The 14,870-nt window shown below is 42.6% G+C and overlaps 1 protein-coding gene across 4 annotated transcripts; it reads right to left on the bottom strand.

Annotated features, from left to right (window-relative positions):
- Window positions 1-309: 309 nt before the first annotated feature.
- On the bottom strand, window positions 310-14,753 carry rbm18 (RNA binding motif protein 18). Of its 4 annotated transcripts, none has more exons than XM_076758430.1 (6): window positions 14,513-14,753; window positions 13,461-13,574; window positions 8,496-8,622; window positions 7,641-7,727; window positions 4,297-4,397; window positions 310-3,099 (listed from the first exon to the last, which is right to left on the bottom strand). In XM_076758430.1, exons 2-6 carry the CDS (start codon window positions 13,565-13,567, stop codon window positions 2,916-2,918), a joined length of 606 nt encoding a protein of 201 aa, XP_076614545.1. In that variant the 5' UTR covers window positions 13,568-13,574; window positions 14,513-14,753; the 3' UTR covers window positions 310-2,915. The 4 variants fall into 4 exon arrangements, 2 of the variants coding, with proteins under 2 accessions (XP_076614545.1, XP_076614546.1); XM_076758431.1 differs by having other exon boundaries at window positions 7,647-7,727; window positions 14,513-14,730; XR_013079227.1 differs by having other exon boundaries at window positions 3,053-3,099; window positions 4,297-5,211; window positions 14,513-14,730.
- Between the last annotated feature and the right edge of the window lie 117 nt (window positions 14,754-14,870).

Below are 14,870 nucleotides of genomic sequence, written 5' to 3'. Positions count from 1 at the left end.
CAGGAAGTGAATCAAATTGAGGGGTTGGCAGCTTTTACTCCGAGGCTTCATAGGTGCAGGGAGACTGCAAAGTCGACGAGTGCGCAACAAGCAGAGAACCAGAGCGTCCCTGCAGAGCTGCAGTGAAAGTTTGCGCGGCTCTCTGGCCTGCCTTATAGTTAAAGAAGGGGGAGGGTGAAGAAAGAGTTTCATGTGCGTGAGAAGGGTGGACACACTTTGGAACACTTATGACAGAAACTTACTCAAGCTCTGGTGCTGTATCAGGCACTTATATCGGCTGCCAGAGAAAAAAAAAGTACCCAATGTAAATTATAGCTATTTATATAATTACCATTTATTTGCTACCAGAAATATACAAGCTGACATATAGGCTGTAGCGCAGTAATTAACCTACATACTCGGCATATAAATAGAGCTATTTATACACAGCATCATCATACATATGTTGGTTTCTACTGTAAATTCAGGCTGAACAGTGTTTGCATTAGGACAGAAAAAATAACGATGCCTCAAAATACAGGAGAAGATAAGCATAATACATTTATTCAAATTCGACAGAGAAAAATAGAATGTGATTAACTTCAGTGGTGTAATCGTGTATTCTCCTCGCTCCCTCGTATTTTAACGTCCTTTGTTCTCAGAATTTAAGGCTTTGTTTAATTTTATACTTAAAAAAAAATCCGTTTTCGTTATTGCAATAATATTTAAAATATTTAAATTACGTGTGTTGTGTACAATAAAGGAGAAAGACGTGATAAACGTATAAACGTTGACAAATGCATGTTAGGGATTTGCATGCAGGAAAAACAAATGTAAAAACTAACCACACAGGATTTACGCATGAAAAAAAAAAAAAAAAGTTAGGCTCGTATTTTAATCCAGTCTTTTATTTTGATAATAACCCCAAAACAAACAAAACAATACGGAAAAAAGGAAGAGCAGCTATTTTTTCTTATTTATGTCTGCAAACAGTTGAGGAGCTGATGCAGATGAAAGGCCGATAATAATCACAAAGGCCGATAATTAGAGGATTTCTATCAGCCCACACGCCGGTTTAAATCGACGCGCCCTCAATTATCTGTAAATGTATAGATCAGAAATGGTCAAATAAAAAAAGAGGAGGAATGAACGTTAAATGTCTAAGCAATTGAAAATATATTTGAACGAATAAGCATTTTATTGAAAACAGATAAATACACACATTTGGAAGATGTCAAATTTGATCTAATGGAAAGCAGAAATGTTCTGCAGTCGGATGATCGGTTTCACAACGACGACGACATTAAAAAGGGCTGCGTGATGCATGTCAAGAGGTAGGATTTGATTTCTTCCGCGCACACAAAACGATGCTCCTTCTTTCATCCTGTACAACTAGTGTATCGATCTCTATCCCTGCTGCACGTCATCCAGCCTGAATGCGCGTTAAATATTCTTGGTAAACTCTCAAAAACATTGGCTCTGTAAAGGACCTTTGGTTGGTAAACACTCTCCACGCAAACATATTCAGGCTATAATTTCACCAACGTATTGTGTGTCGTTTTGCCTCAAAAAAGGGGTTTTTGTAACCTCATGTCACACCTGCAGGAAAACACAACTCATCACGTAAAAATAATTTTGCTCCATTGACAGCACATAGAAACCAATAACAACCTTTACATTTTAAAATAGTTTCCACATTAAACCCATATGCAAAAGGTCTACAAAATATCAAACTGATTTACAGCAAGTTTTCCAAGAGCGCACAAAAGGGAATAAAACTGCCTGCCCGACAGACAAGAGAGAAAACTGGGCCTCCAACATATCAGGATTATCACATTACGGAAAAGATTTGTGACATTAGGTCAGTGCTGATTGTGGTAACAAAAAAAAGGGGTTTAAAAAATTCTGAGACATTTCAGGACTGTTTTTTTTTTAACCCAGATAATAACAGTGGATTTGCTTTTAGTGCGTAGTCCTTTAAATCTCCATTTGAGACACAGATGATTTCCTAAATTTCTTGCAAAACAATACCATTATATCAGCAAAACCCATGTGGACTGAGAGTATTTAAATGTTGGGAACTGAAATGAGTGACAAACCGTAACAGTGAATGTTGAAGTTGTGGAGAATCTACAACAACACGCTGCAGATGTGATACTGAGTTGCCTTTAATTGAAAAATTTAAATAAAGAGACTGTGGCAGGGGAAATACCAAAACTCCACACACAACAAAAAAAGTCAGAAAAAAAGAGATTGACCGCTGCCGTATAAAAATCAAAGCAAAAAAAAAAAAGGCAAACTATTAGGAAAAGTAAGGAACGTCACACAAAAATACTGCAAATTACAGTATGTGTCGTTGTGGCTTTTCATCTGAACTCTATCAATACAAACCTGCTACAAATCCATGTATTTCTTCCTCTTCACTCAAGTCTTGAATAAAGACACAAACATGTGTATTTCACCTTTAAATAACATGAGATCTGAAAGTAAAAAAACACATCAAAAACAATAAGAGAATCAGCATTTCGACTCCTCAATAAGAACATTTCTCGAGCAGCTGTGCGTCATGTGACTCCCAGCTGTTATGATTCACCTGCATTAAATCTCTGCAAAAGTGAGAAAGCAGACTGATAAGGGATCCAACCTGCACGGCAGTCAGGTATGGGGCATATGTTAAGACTGAATAACTGATGCTGGAACCCAAAATAACTACAAACCACTTTAGGTACTTGTCCGCGATTGCTGTGATTAGTCCCAAAGAGTTCGGCTTCTCAAAGTATTACGAACAACTTCAAAACCTTTTATTCCCAGATAGGATGTGTATAGTCTTTATAGTATCTAGTGTAGAGTCTGTCTGTGTGTGGGTGGGTGGGGGCTGAGATGTGTAGGTGGGTGGGGGGGGTGGGGGGGATCTCCAGAATGAGTGGGAGGATGGGTCATCTCCTAAACTTGCGGAAGGGCCTGCTCTGGTTATTGTGGTGTGATTTAGAGTAGGGCTCCCAGCGTTTCCTCTCTGGCGGTTTGTTGTAAACGTAGGCCGACGGGCCTGAGTAGTCATCATCTGGATTCTCCTCCATCATCTGGAGCTTGGCCTCAATGGCGCGGATCTTAGCACTCGTGCTAGAGGTGGAGGGGAATAAAAGAGAGATGTTAGCAGCGAGGCTGAGGGCGGGAAATACCACTGTCGATGCTGAGGGCGACGCACGGACTGAGTGATGGACAGATCTGGGCTGTGGCTGAAGGGGAAAAGAAGAGGCACTATTAGCACTCTTATTAACATGGAGGGAAAGATGCAGGAGGAAAAAACTGGAGCACGAGGAATGAAAAATGGCAGAAAAACTTGCATTTAAATGGTGAAACTGAATTTAAAGGAGCAAGTGAGAGAACTTTGTAGGAGAAATTACAGTGCAGGTGGGAAGAAGAGCGACTGAGGGAAGTGTTTAAGAAGTGTCTAAAAAGCAGGAGAGAGAGAGTCTAGAGGGGGAATCAGGGAAAAAAGGGGGAAAAGAGTGTTTATATTTCCTCTCTTGTGCTGTGTGGAGAGTGATTTTGAAGTTTACACTAGAACCAAAGTGTGGAGCGTTTCCTGAGAAGAATCCAGATAGCTGATAACTTGCTCCGTGCGCTGGATTGTCTCGGTAAGAGTTGAAACTGTGCGCACAAGAGGCCTTTCACCGACTTAACAGTGCTTCATTTGATTGGTGTACTTACAAGTGTGTGTATGTGTGTACATGTGAACGCGGGCTGCAAAGTGCAGCCGCAATGATGGAGCATGTTAGAACTTCAACACTTACACAGATGTTTTTTGAACCAAAGTGTTAGTCCAGTTGCACTCAGATGAACTCGACTTGAACTGCGGTTTGTAGTGAAAGCAACGAACCCACAAGCTCAACGATGATACCTTCAAGACCGAACGCTTTCTCGATAAATCAAGTAGTCGTTTGATCAATACGCAAATGTCAGAAAATGGTGAAAAACATTGATCAGTGTTTCCCAAAGCCCAAGATGACGTCCTCAAAGGTCTCGTTTCGTCACAACCCGAAGACATTCAGTTTACTGACACAGAGGAGCAAAGAAACCAGAAAATCTTCACATTTAAGAAGCTGGAATCAGAAAAAAACAAATGATTATAGTTGGTGACTAATTTATAGGATGGGTGTCGGAGGAGGGGGTTTAAGACTCGACCACCACACAAACACTTCGGCTGAAGTAAACCAACAACTTTACAACTTCCTTATTTTGTAACCGGCTAAACTGACGAAAAAAACATCTGGATAAAAACAATGAACCAAGGCGCTGTGTGTGTCTGGTACCAACCTGAGGTGGTTGGTAGTTATGGGTCCTTCCTCTGTCACGCCGCTGCACGACGGTTCCAGGCTCGGAGGCATCGTCTTCTCGTTACGGAAACCCTCAAACCTCTGTGGACGAGACACGTGGCCCAAACAAAATGACCCACACAAACAGTGATGGAAACATGGGTGGACAGACAGATGGAGAGAGACAAAGGGGTAAAATAACAAGTAGAAGCCAGAAGAGACCCTCGGAAAGGGAGACAGAGACCGTCACAGGATACACAAGTTAAAGAGAATCAGATGAAGATAAAATGTCTTCCTTGTTCAGACGTGGTGCCTCAATGCAAAATATGTGCAAAGATGTCGAATATAGAGATTACAGCTCACAGAATCAAATTGCATCTAAAATGTGTGCAGTGACCAGTAAGTTTGGAATTTCCCTTCCTGCTGAAAAACAGACTTGTGTTCCTCTAAACGAGGGCTTGCGTCAAACTCAAGACAATGCTGTCAGAGGGATCACACAGTAACGTGTTCTCAGTGCATTTTGGGTACAGCCCCACCTGCATTTAGAGACATTTTAGTCAAGAGTTTGAACAGGACCACATAACGAGTAGAGGAAGAGAAGAAGACAGAGAAGAAGAAACCACACATTCAGAAACCATCAGACCTCCTAATGCACACCGACAGATCTCCTCTGGAGAGCCAACCCCAGCTTCCTCCCACAAGCATTAACATTATTAAACTGAGGTATTGATTGTGTTTGCATCTGGTCAAACAGACAGTAACCAAGCAGGACGGTGTCCAGCTCATAATCACACCCTAAGGCACGAGGGAGGGTAAAAAGGGAGCAGCTGGAGAGCAACAACCAACGTCTGCACTCATTCCTTTCAAAAACCACCTTCCAAACATCTCCACCAGCCCAACACAGAACTCTTGAAACCTGTGAATGAAAAACAAGAGAAAAAAAACAAAAGAACAGTCACATACATGATTGATGGGCACGAGAAACCCCAGCACTTGGTGCAGCAGCAGGTATTTGCAGGAATATGAGGATTGGTGCAGCACTGGATAAAGTTAAGTTACACAAATGCACAAAAGCACACAGACATTCTTCCATACTGTCCCAAGAAATAAATACACATATGGCCAAGAATAGGTCTAAAACAATGACCATTCCACCAGCCAGGACCCTTCCCTTCCACCTATTCCTAAAGGCATGTAGCTGGAATGCATATAGATCCAGGCCACACTGAATCTGTACACGATCCACAGCTTAAGTTGTGGCAAAGTTAAGTTTAAATGTGTGTAGTTGTTCGGTTGTTACTTCAGCACGGAGAGCTTCATTAAGGATCAAAATAAGTAGAATTTGTTCTAGGTCTGAGGATGCATTTAGGGCTAAATTATGGACGCAGTCACAGGGAGGTGTAGAGTTGTTAGTGGTGACAAGGGTCACACCAACCTGCAGAACATACACAATAAATGCAGAATAATACAGTAATGAATAAGCACACAAGTGTTCAGCTGTTGAAAATGTTGATGTGGAGAGCCGTGGATGTTTATAAAGGGTTTCGGGGGAAACTGTTCAATAAACTTTCATCAAAGTGATTTCCTCTCTTTCAAAGCTATATAATACAGTCAAGATGTAAGCCTGGAAATGAGACAATAACTTCATCGCTGACTGTCTCTGACTCATCTGTCCGAGCACGTCGCTTCTTTTGCGAATAGAGGGTCGCTTAAAAAAAAAAAAAAAAAAATAGAAGTCACACTCAACTGGACCTGAGCTGGCTCCATTGGTGTAATCAAGGTTACGCTATTAAAGCTGGTGACAGTATCGGCTTTACATGGCGTGCATTTTCTCTCAGGACGGCGCTTGTGGCTGGAGAGAAACCCAACCTTTGGATGTGGTACCATCTTCTACAGCAAGGTTTTTGGAATATAGACATTTTCTGTTTTGTCTGGTGGCTGCGAGGCAGGATTCTGCACCACACCTGGCACAGATTGAAGAGGTATGAACTCTGTTTAAGATGGCATAATTCCTCTGCATTATCTTCGCCCAGATCTAACTCCCAGTCCGCTTTAAGGAGGTGTGAGTGACATTCATCCTTGTTTAAGCATGTCATGGGATGAAATTATGCATCCTCGCTGTTCATCTTTGCCGGCTGGGACACTGACCAGAGATGCTGGTCCGCAGTGAGCAGCTTGACGGCAGGCAGGGTGGAAGAAACTGAATCCTGTGGGGCAGCTTTGCTCCCACCTGGCCCACTTGGTTGCAACATCATATTAACCACGCATAACCCCCAACCAGACCTGAGCTACATGTCGTGGTCGGCTATAAAACCAAATATCCACTCCAGTGTTTCCTTCCACTCACTTTGCTTCCTCACTCAGCAGCTAGAAAACACACAGCGAAACACTTTCTCCCGGACAGCGTTGTTGATCGGCTGCCACGTGCTTAAAATTTCATGGATGGAGGTCTACTTCCAGTATGTCACGTACTTGCGCAAACAGGAAGACATTAAAATGCATTTTAACACTGACACACCTGAACATGTAAACAGAACAAGCAGAATACATCAAACCTGCTGCTCAGAGTGAAACTTGCTAACTTGCTAATAAAAGCGTATGAAATCCTGATGATGGTGAACACATCACAAAAGAAATGAACTGAGGCCACTGGCCGGCGTAAGGGAAGGGCACGCAGACGGTGCTCACAGACACCTTCTGCAGTTCAAACTTATCTGCCTGATGACACGGACAGACTGGTGTTAATCGAACATGTGGGATATAAACAGCTGCAGTTTTAGGTTTATAACAGCATCATCATTTTTTTGTCAGAATAGTGGATTGAGCGCAGTTACAATGAACCTGTGAGCAGATTTATCCTACAACGTGTTGTCTCAGAGGCAGCAGCATTGACCTTGACCTCCCTCTACTACGCGTTTGTGTGTGCGTGTGTAGGGCGTGATTCGTCTCTATACAGGATATCCCTTCACCCATTGCCAGTAGGCTCTCTATTGTTAAGAAGAGACAAGCATGGGTTCTGCTGGGATCCCACTGCTCTCTGTAAACTGACTGCTGCAGTGGTAATGTGAAAATTAAGCAAATGGCAATCATCAGAATGCCCTCACTGATTATTTCTCTCATCTTTTTCTGCCTTGTTTCTATCCACAGCAACAGGGACACTGGTTCCCGGGCTATTTTGTATCTCTGAGAGTCAGTGATATTATTTTTCTAACGCACAGATGTATATTTAGTCTGTCAACCTTTGCAGGAGACCGCAAACTGCAGCCACAATCACAGCGTCATACATAAACATGATGTGCCTTAAGATTTTGATCGTCATAAAATGGCGCCGAGTTTGACACTTACCCTCACCTGTGCGTGCGCCCAGCGCACAACCAGCTTCTTGGACAAAGCTAGCTTCCCATTTAAACACTGTATGGCCCTCTCTGCCTCCTGCAGACAGACAGTCACGCACATACACGGAGGGAAAGAGGAAGAGGAAGAGATTTTTTACAATTATGATTAAAAATCAGCCTTGATGATTGCACCCGAGTCATTAAATAATTAGTCTTCACAATAGAGAGATGGCAGAAACAATAATGGATGATGATGTGCCACTCTGCCTCCAGGCAGACCATAAGGAACATGTGTGTGTGCGTGCGTGTGTGTCCGTTGTGTGTTTGAGAGGCAGTGAGAAAATGTACTTTTGTCTAATCAAATGAGTAAGAGGCTTTGATGCTAAATTATATTAATGAAGTACTTTTTCTGTGTGTGTGTGAGTGTCTAAGTGTGTGTGAGTGTGTAAGATAAACACACACTTCCTCTGTATAATCCTTTTGGGAGGGCTTCATATCCCACTGATAGACACTAGCTGTGAAACGAGATGCTTATCACGATCCCCAGGCTCACTCCAAAACAAATACTGCCTGCTGAACCTGTGAAGCTGAGCGGGCGCCTTTTAACTCCCATTTATTTTTGTTAAGAAATATGGTCCACTTCAGCAAGACACACGATCGGGTCCTGACAGCTCGAAGATGCCACATAAAGCTTTCTTGCATACTAATGGTCATTGACTGATATCATCTTTAAAACGCAACATGTCACTTTATCCAACACTGACTTTGCTGCCAAAGATTTTCTGTTATCTTTTTCAACAACAGTACATGAACAAAACTGTTTAGACAAGTAAGAAATAAGAAATTGAGACAAATCAAAATGTACCTCTCTGGTGTTGAAGTTGACGAAGCAGTAGCCCCGTGGCTGTCCCTCCAAAGGCCCAGACTTATGAAACAGGAAGTCAAACTGTTTCACATTGCCAAACTTCTCCAGCAACTTCACCAGGTGATACCTGCCGAGAGACAAATCACGTGAGAGGGAGCACATGAGAGGGTAAAATGAAGAGGAATACAGTATCTATTCTAAATACTTATGCTGTGAAGGATTCTTAAATAAGGACAGAAATCAACTTTTATTTAAGACCTGCTCTTATCATACTTTTCCATCACGGTCAACCAAATGCACCACACACTACGCTGCAGCTCGACTCTATGAAGCAGCCACATACATCTGCTCCACGCTGTATTTGCCACCCTGAAGTCTGTGAATCTGTCAAGTGGGGCTAATGAGAATGACAGCTTTCTCTCCCTGACACCTTTTTAGCAGCAGGCCAGCTGGTATGGCAGCGCAGTGACAGTAAATCTCTCATTGAGACAATGCTGAGGATACAGTAGCAGGACAATGAGGGAATAAAAGAGAGGAAGCCTCAAATCCCCCCTGAGCACCGGGCTCAAACAACATCCACTCACTATTTGGAGCTTGCCTGGGACTGCTGGGCTACCAGTGAACACACGTGGAAATGTGGTCATGAAAGAGCCATGCAGTGTTGTGAGGATTTGGGGTTTGCGTGTTACTGACCACTTGCAGTCATGGGAAAAATACTTCTGGCAGAGTTCAGGGTCACCTGTAGACCACATTCACTGCTGTTAGTGTAAATGCTGCAGTGTAAAAGCAGGTGTTGACTGAATGTTTCCAACGCGTGCCGAGCAGCAGGTGCTTTCCACCTCTTTCTTCTTCTTGCTTTCATAGAATAGTAAGAAACTCAGCAAATGTTCACATTTGAGAAGCCAATTTATTTCCTGTGTATCGATTCATTGATGCATCAAGTTTGGTGCCCCTCTGTGACTGATCAGGACAGCTGTGTCCTGACTGATCAGTCACTGAAACCACCTGTGAAGCACCTCGTTACGTTCCTGAATGAGAGGCAGTGAGACTAAGCCTCGTGACAAAAGGTGTTCTCCAAATACAGATTCCACCACTCCTGTTTGCAAACCAATTAACTCACTACTTTGCACAAAACATCTCATTTTTAGTACAAAAAATAAAGTTGGATACATCCTGGAGACAAAATAACTTTACACAAAAGCAAGAACAGATAACTGGAAAAAAATTCATTGCTGTACAATTTGCCCACATATGACTTTATGAAATGTCCTCTAATTAATTCATAAAACTGCTGGACATAATTTGTTTGATGCCAACAGGCCTTTTTCACAGCAGACATTCTGACTTGTCGTAGCAGGAAAAGCACAGGTGTCACTAATAACCTTAACAATGGCTCTGTTCTATTGAAGCGTCCCAGTAAGTCCTGACAGTGTGACAGTGAGCCAGCATGAACAATAGCAGGTCCCTGAAATCAGAGCAACTAACTGGAATGGAAACTGGAAAACTCATCATTAATTTGGTCATTTAAACCTGTGCTTTAAAGTCTATTAAACCGAAAATGCTCAAACAAAAGAAATCAGCTTCCTGTGTTTTTGTCTTGGAGCCTGTACCTGTACGTGTGACAGTCCAGGCCTCACAGTGACCTCAGGTGTTTTGTATAACTGTTCAACAGGCATTAACGCTTCAGCCTTTATTGTTTAGTTTCTTGTTGATTTAATGCTGAAGTCAATTGTGTATATGTCACCACAAAGATGGTTGTATGACGTTAGTGTGCAAGCATGCATTTATGTGTTTGAATGGCAGTCAACACGAGATGCGGAGGGAGAGGTGTGTGTTTAAGCTACAGTTGTACTAATGTCTTCCACCCTTTGATGACTCCCTGGGGGGCTTTAGGCCAAAGAGAATTTCTGCTTTTCCCAGACAACACCCTGCAAGGCTCCCATGTGATGGTGGCTCCTCCAGCACTAGGCTCATTTAAAGAGAAAAGTCTCCGTTGAAAAAAGAGTTTATCATATTACATAAAACACTTTTCTGCACTCTTATACTTAAATTAGTTTGCCTTTGCACTTCATGCACCTCCAGACCACCCGGCACTGATCAGGAAATGAGAAAGGCATTTAAGTAATGCAAAAACTGTAAAAAGTTGCAATGCACTCCATATTAGCTTTTCATGCGGCTATATATTCAAATAAATGTACACAGCATGTTTGCACATATGTGTAAATGTGTGACAGATTTAATGGCTGACACTCTAAGAACATTTTTGGATGCTAGCAGGCAGAACCACAATGGACCGCTCCTCCGGGGGGCTGTAAAAACCACCGGAGGAAGAGGAGGAGAGGGGGGGAGGAAAGGGAGGGAAAGGTGGGGAGAGGGAGAGTAAAGTTCAGAGAGGGGATGTTGACGGCAAGGTGAAAGGTGGAGGAAGAGCCAAAAGAAGAGAGGAGGTGAGAAGCCAGGTAGGAAAGATACAAGTGCTAGGAAGTGAAGAAGAGGAAGGAAGGAAGAGGGGGATGTGAGCCCGGTCCACAAAAAGATAAGACAAAAGATTCGGGCCAGAAAAGTGCAGGTCAGAGGGGAAAAACTTTTAGAGAGGAGGAGGGGGTAGGTGACAAGGCAGCTATCTGCAATATCTTTTCCAAAAAAAAAAAAAAAATCAAGGCCTACAGTATGAGTAAGATGATGGTTGTAAGTTCTTTAAAAAAAAAAAAAAACATGACAACTTCCAGGTACACAACATAAAATGTAACAAGGCCAGAGAGACAACAAAGAGGGAGACGGTGATGGATTACCACGAGTGAAGAATTCCCCTCTCTGAGCAGCCAAAAGCACAAAAACATGAATATGTGGTGAAAGCTCCAGTTACACCTGCTGTTTCTCTGCTCTTTGTGCAGAGCACGGAAAGAGGAAAAAATCTGAAGACGTACTATACGGACTGCTCGTCTGAGTGCTGAGAAGATCGTTTCAATGGTGAAGAGTGAAAAGGGTGACTGCTGAGCCATCGTTTGACAGGGAGGGCAACAGCTTTAGTGAGCATTTAAGGGGGTACTCGCAAAGAGGATTACAGTTTCCTCATAACAGAGTTTCTACCTGGACAGAAATACAAGAAAAAGAGAGCATTTGCAAGACAGAGATGGAAAAGAAAGTTCAGTTTTCCAAAGTCACGTGCTCGGAATAGATTTTCGTCCAGGTTTGTAAACTACGAGTCCAGCTGGAATCGATTTTCCTTCTACAAAAACTTGAGATAAGTCATAAACATATCTACACACACAAACACACACTCCAAAGTTCACCTTTCTGACAGAGGACACACTACACAAAATGAAACAGCAGCCTACATACTAATTGTAGTATGCAGGCTAATATTTCATATTGACCAACCAGAGCAAAACTGGATGCCTCGAAAATACTCTGATCAGCAAAAAACCTGTCTGGAACCTTCCACAGGTAAACAGGTTCATTGGTAACAGGTAATAGTATCATGATTGAGTATGAAAGGGGCATCCTGGAAAGGCTCAGTCCTTTGAGCGAAGTTCACCACTTTGTGAACACATGACTGTATGAAGGATATTACGACATGGGCTCAGGAACACGCTGTGAACCTATTGATGGTGAACACAGTTTGTTTGTAAATGATTGCATTCTGTTTTTCTTTACGTTTTACACAGCGTCCCAACTTTTTTGGAACGGGGATTGTACTCTAAGACTTTCAACTCTGCTATATGGAAAGAAATGATCTTCAGAATAAACTATCATATTACAATTAATTTAACATTTTGAAAGAAGTGCGTAACATTCAGGGATCTGGCCTCCACACTCATAATCACCACCTTGCATTTCAGGTCTGCAACCCTCCTCTGAATTTTGACTTGGCTTACCGGGACAAACAGGGAGTACTGCGTACGCTACCCAGGGGCTAATTAATCTTCCCAATCAGCACCAGGGGCCGCGGGCATTTCTCTTGTTTTCCCTCCATGCTGTTAAGCAGTGGGCTATTTAAGGAGAGGGAGAGCAGAGCAGGGAAAGGGGAAGGAAACGCCTGTCTAGACGCCCACCAGAGCTGCGGACCATACATTCTCCAGCAGCCCCCACAGATACGCAAACACACCCCTCACCCCAAAAAGCTACCTTCTCTCCTTCATAATATATGTAGGAGCATATAATCTCAAAATAACTCAATATTTAGAGTTTTGCACATTCAGACACTCATCTTCACACAAGTCGTTAGAACACACAAATGCAACAATGGAAAGCTTGTGTGTACATATGATGTTGTGTAAAGTGAGACACGCTAATAGTGTACACAGACACCTCAGTGTGTTGAAGCCTGCACCACTACCAGCTGCCGCCCCAACATCAACTGTGTACTTGAACATCTTTACACACACACACACACACACACACACACACACACACACACACACACACACACACACACAGCTCCAGGTTGACACAGAGAGAGTAAACAGGGCAGGTGAGTGAGGAATGATGGCTGCTCCTTAGCAGAGCAGGTCTCCATGCCTCGCTGGCTCTCTTTCACACACCCAGCCCTGTCTGCTCAGTCTCAGCCTGACACACACACACACACACACACACACACACACACACACACACACACTATGCACATACTTAATCAATCATATATGCACACACAATGCATTGCCTCTTTATGAGGCGGAGTGAGGCAAGCTAAAAAGCATTGCCTCAGGTTCACAATACAGACAACCTTACAGCAACACAGAGTGAACACTGAAGACTAACCTTGTTTTTCACTCTGCTGGCTGGTTTGATTTGTATCTTTGTGGTGAAATATATATTTGTCTTTAGTTCCAATAACATTTAATCCCTTAAAATGTGGTGACTAGATTGCGGGGCACAGTAATTCTACTGTCTCCGGGGTGCTTTCACATCTAATCTGAAACATAAATGTTTAAAGATGCTGACTGGGACCTCATTTTCACTCACTCTGTGATTTTGGGATCGATGTTGCCTATCCACAAGCGGTTTCCGTCATGGGCCACGCTCTCGGAAATGATGGAGGCATTTTCCACTGTCTCTGCTGCAGACGACATGTGTACTCTGTGGGAGGCGGGCATGGAAGACAGAAAAATTAGGTTTAATGAAAAAGTCGAAGTAAGTTAGACATGATGATCAGTAGGCATCTGGAAAATGAAGAGAACTGATCACAACTTACCACCCCTCTGACCTATTGTACATTCAACCACACAGAGACAATCAACCATCAGGCCACGCTGGGACCCTTAATCTGTGCTTTATAATGCATAAATGCCCTGAATAGGTCAAACAGTTAAACCTACATAGAAACACAGTACTTAATTATACTGGGAAAATGGTTTAGGGCTTTCTAATTTGATAAGGAAATTTCAATTCATTAAAACGTCACACTCATTTCTCAGCTCACTTCAGTTTAAATTCCTTTCTCATTTTTTGGTCTATACACAGCACACTGGTTGAGGATGGACCAGAGAGTTCTGCCACAGTGTGAACATCAAACAGTGCGCCCATTGTAAATATGAGCTTTATGTACATCCCTGTATAAAGCAGAGAGAAGAGTGAGCAGTCTACGCAGTATCCTCCTGTCAATGTACCTTCTCTTGAGTTTTCATTTACATTTTAGATATGAAGCTTCTCCACTTCATCATTTTGAACAAAACAGTGAAATTCTGAATAGTGAGTTATTTTGTTCACAGTGTGAAGCAAACACTTGGTTCTTGTAAAACCAGAGAAAATAAGAACTCTTAAGTTTTCTCTTGGGAACGCTGACTTGCTACGAGCTAACGTTAGCTTAGCTAACCGCAAGTTGATCGATTGGCCATCCGCGTGCAGATAGAGTTTAGTGGTTAAAATCGGTGTCAGTTAAACCAATGTCAGTTATCCAGGTGGTGACACGTTCGGTTAAGATTAGCCAAATCTATCCACTAAACGGTTAATAGTCCGTTTTAGACAAGCAGAGATAGATTGCTTGCAGTTAGCTAGCTTAGATAGTATCACTTTACCTCCTCGATCTGTCAAACTTCCTCTTTGATGGCGTCTGGCTTCCTCGATTTAATTTGCTACAAATCCCACTTTCGGGACGACCCAGTTACGTCAAAAAGTAATACTAATCATTTCAAGCTATTTTTATATTTTCCTCCAATAAAAACTGACCCTATAAGCTAGCTCGAAGGATAACAGTCGCCTTGCTACCGTCTGACAACAAAGGCGCAGGATGATGTTGTAAATTGTTGAACCGTCTGTGGAGACGAGAGGAAGCACTCGGTTTAAAATTTGGCATCCACCGTATATCTCTCCGCGCGACTTCGATTCCATCGCTCTGCACCTTCAGACAGAAACCCGCTCATTCGGTATACGCCG

Source organism: Chaetodon auriga, chromosome 19 (assembly GCF_051107435.1).
Source record: "Chaetodon auriga isolate fChaAug3 chromosome 19, fChaAug3.hap1, whole genome shotgun sequence".
Lineage (NCBI taxonomy): Eukaryota > Metazoa > Chordata > Actinopteri > Chaetodontiformes > Chaetodontidae > Chaetodon > Chaetodon auriga.
The sequence above is the reverse complement of the archived record's forward strand: the minus strand, read 5'-3'. Positions and strand labels throughout refer to the sequence as shown.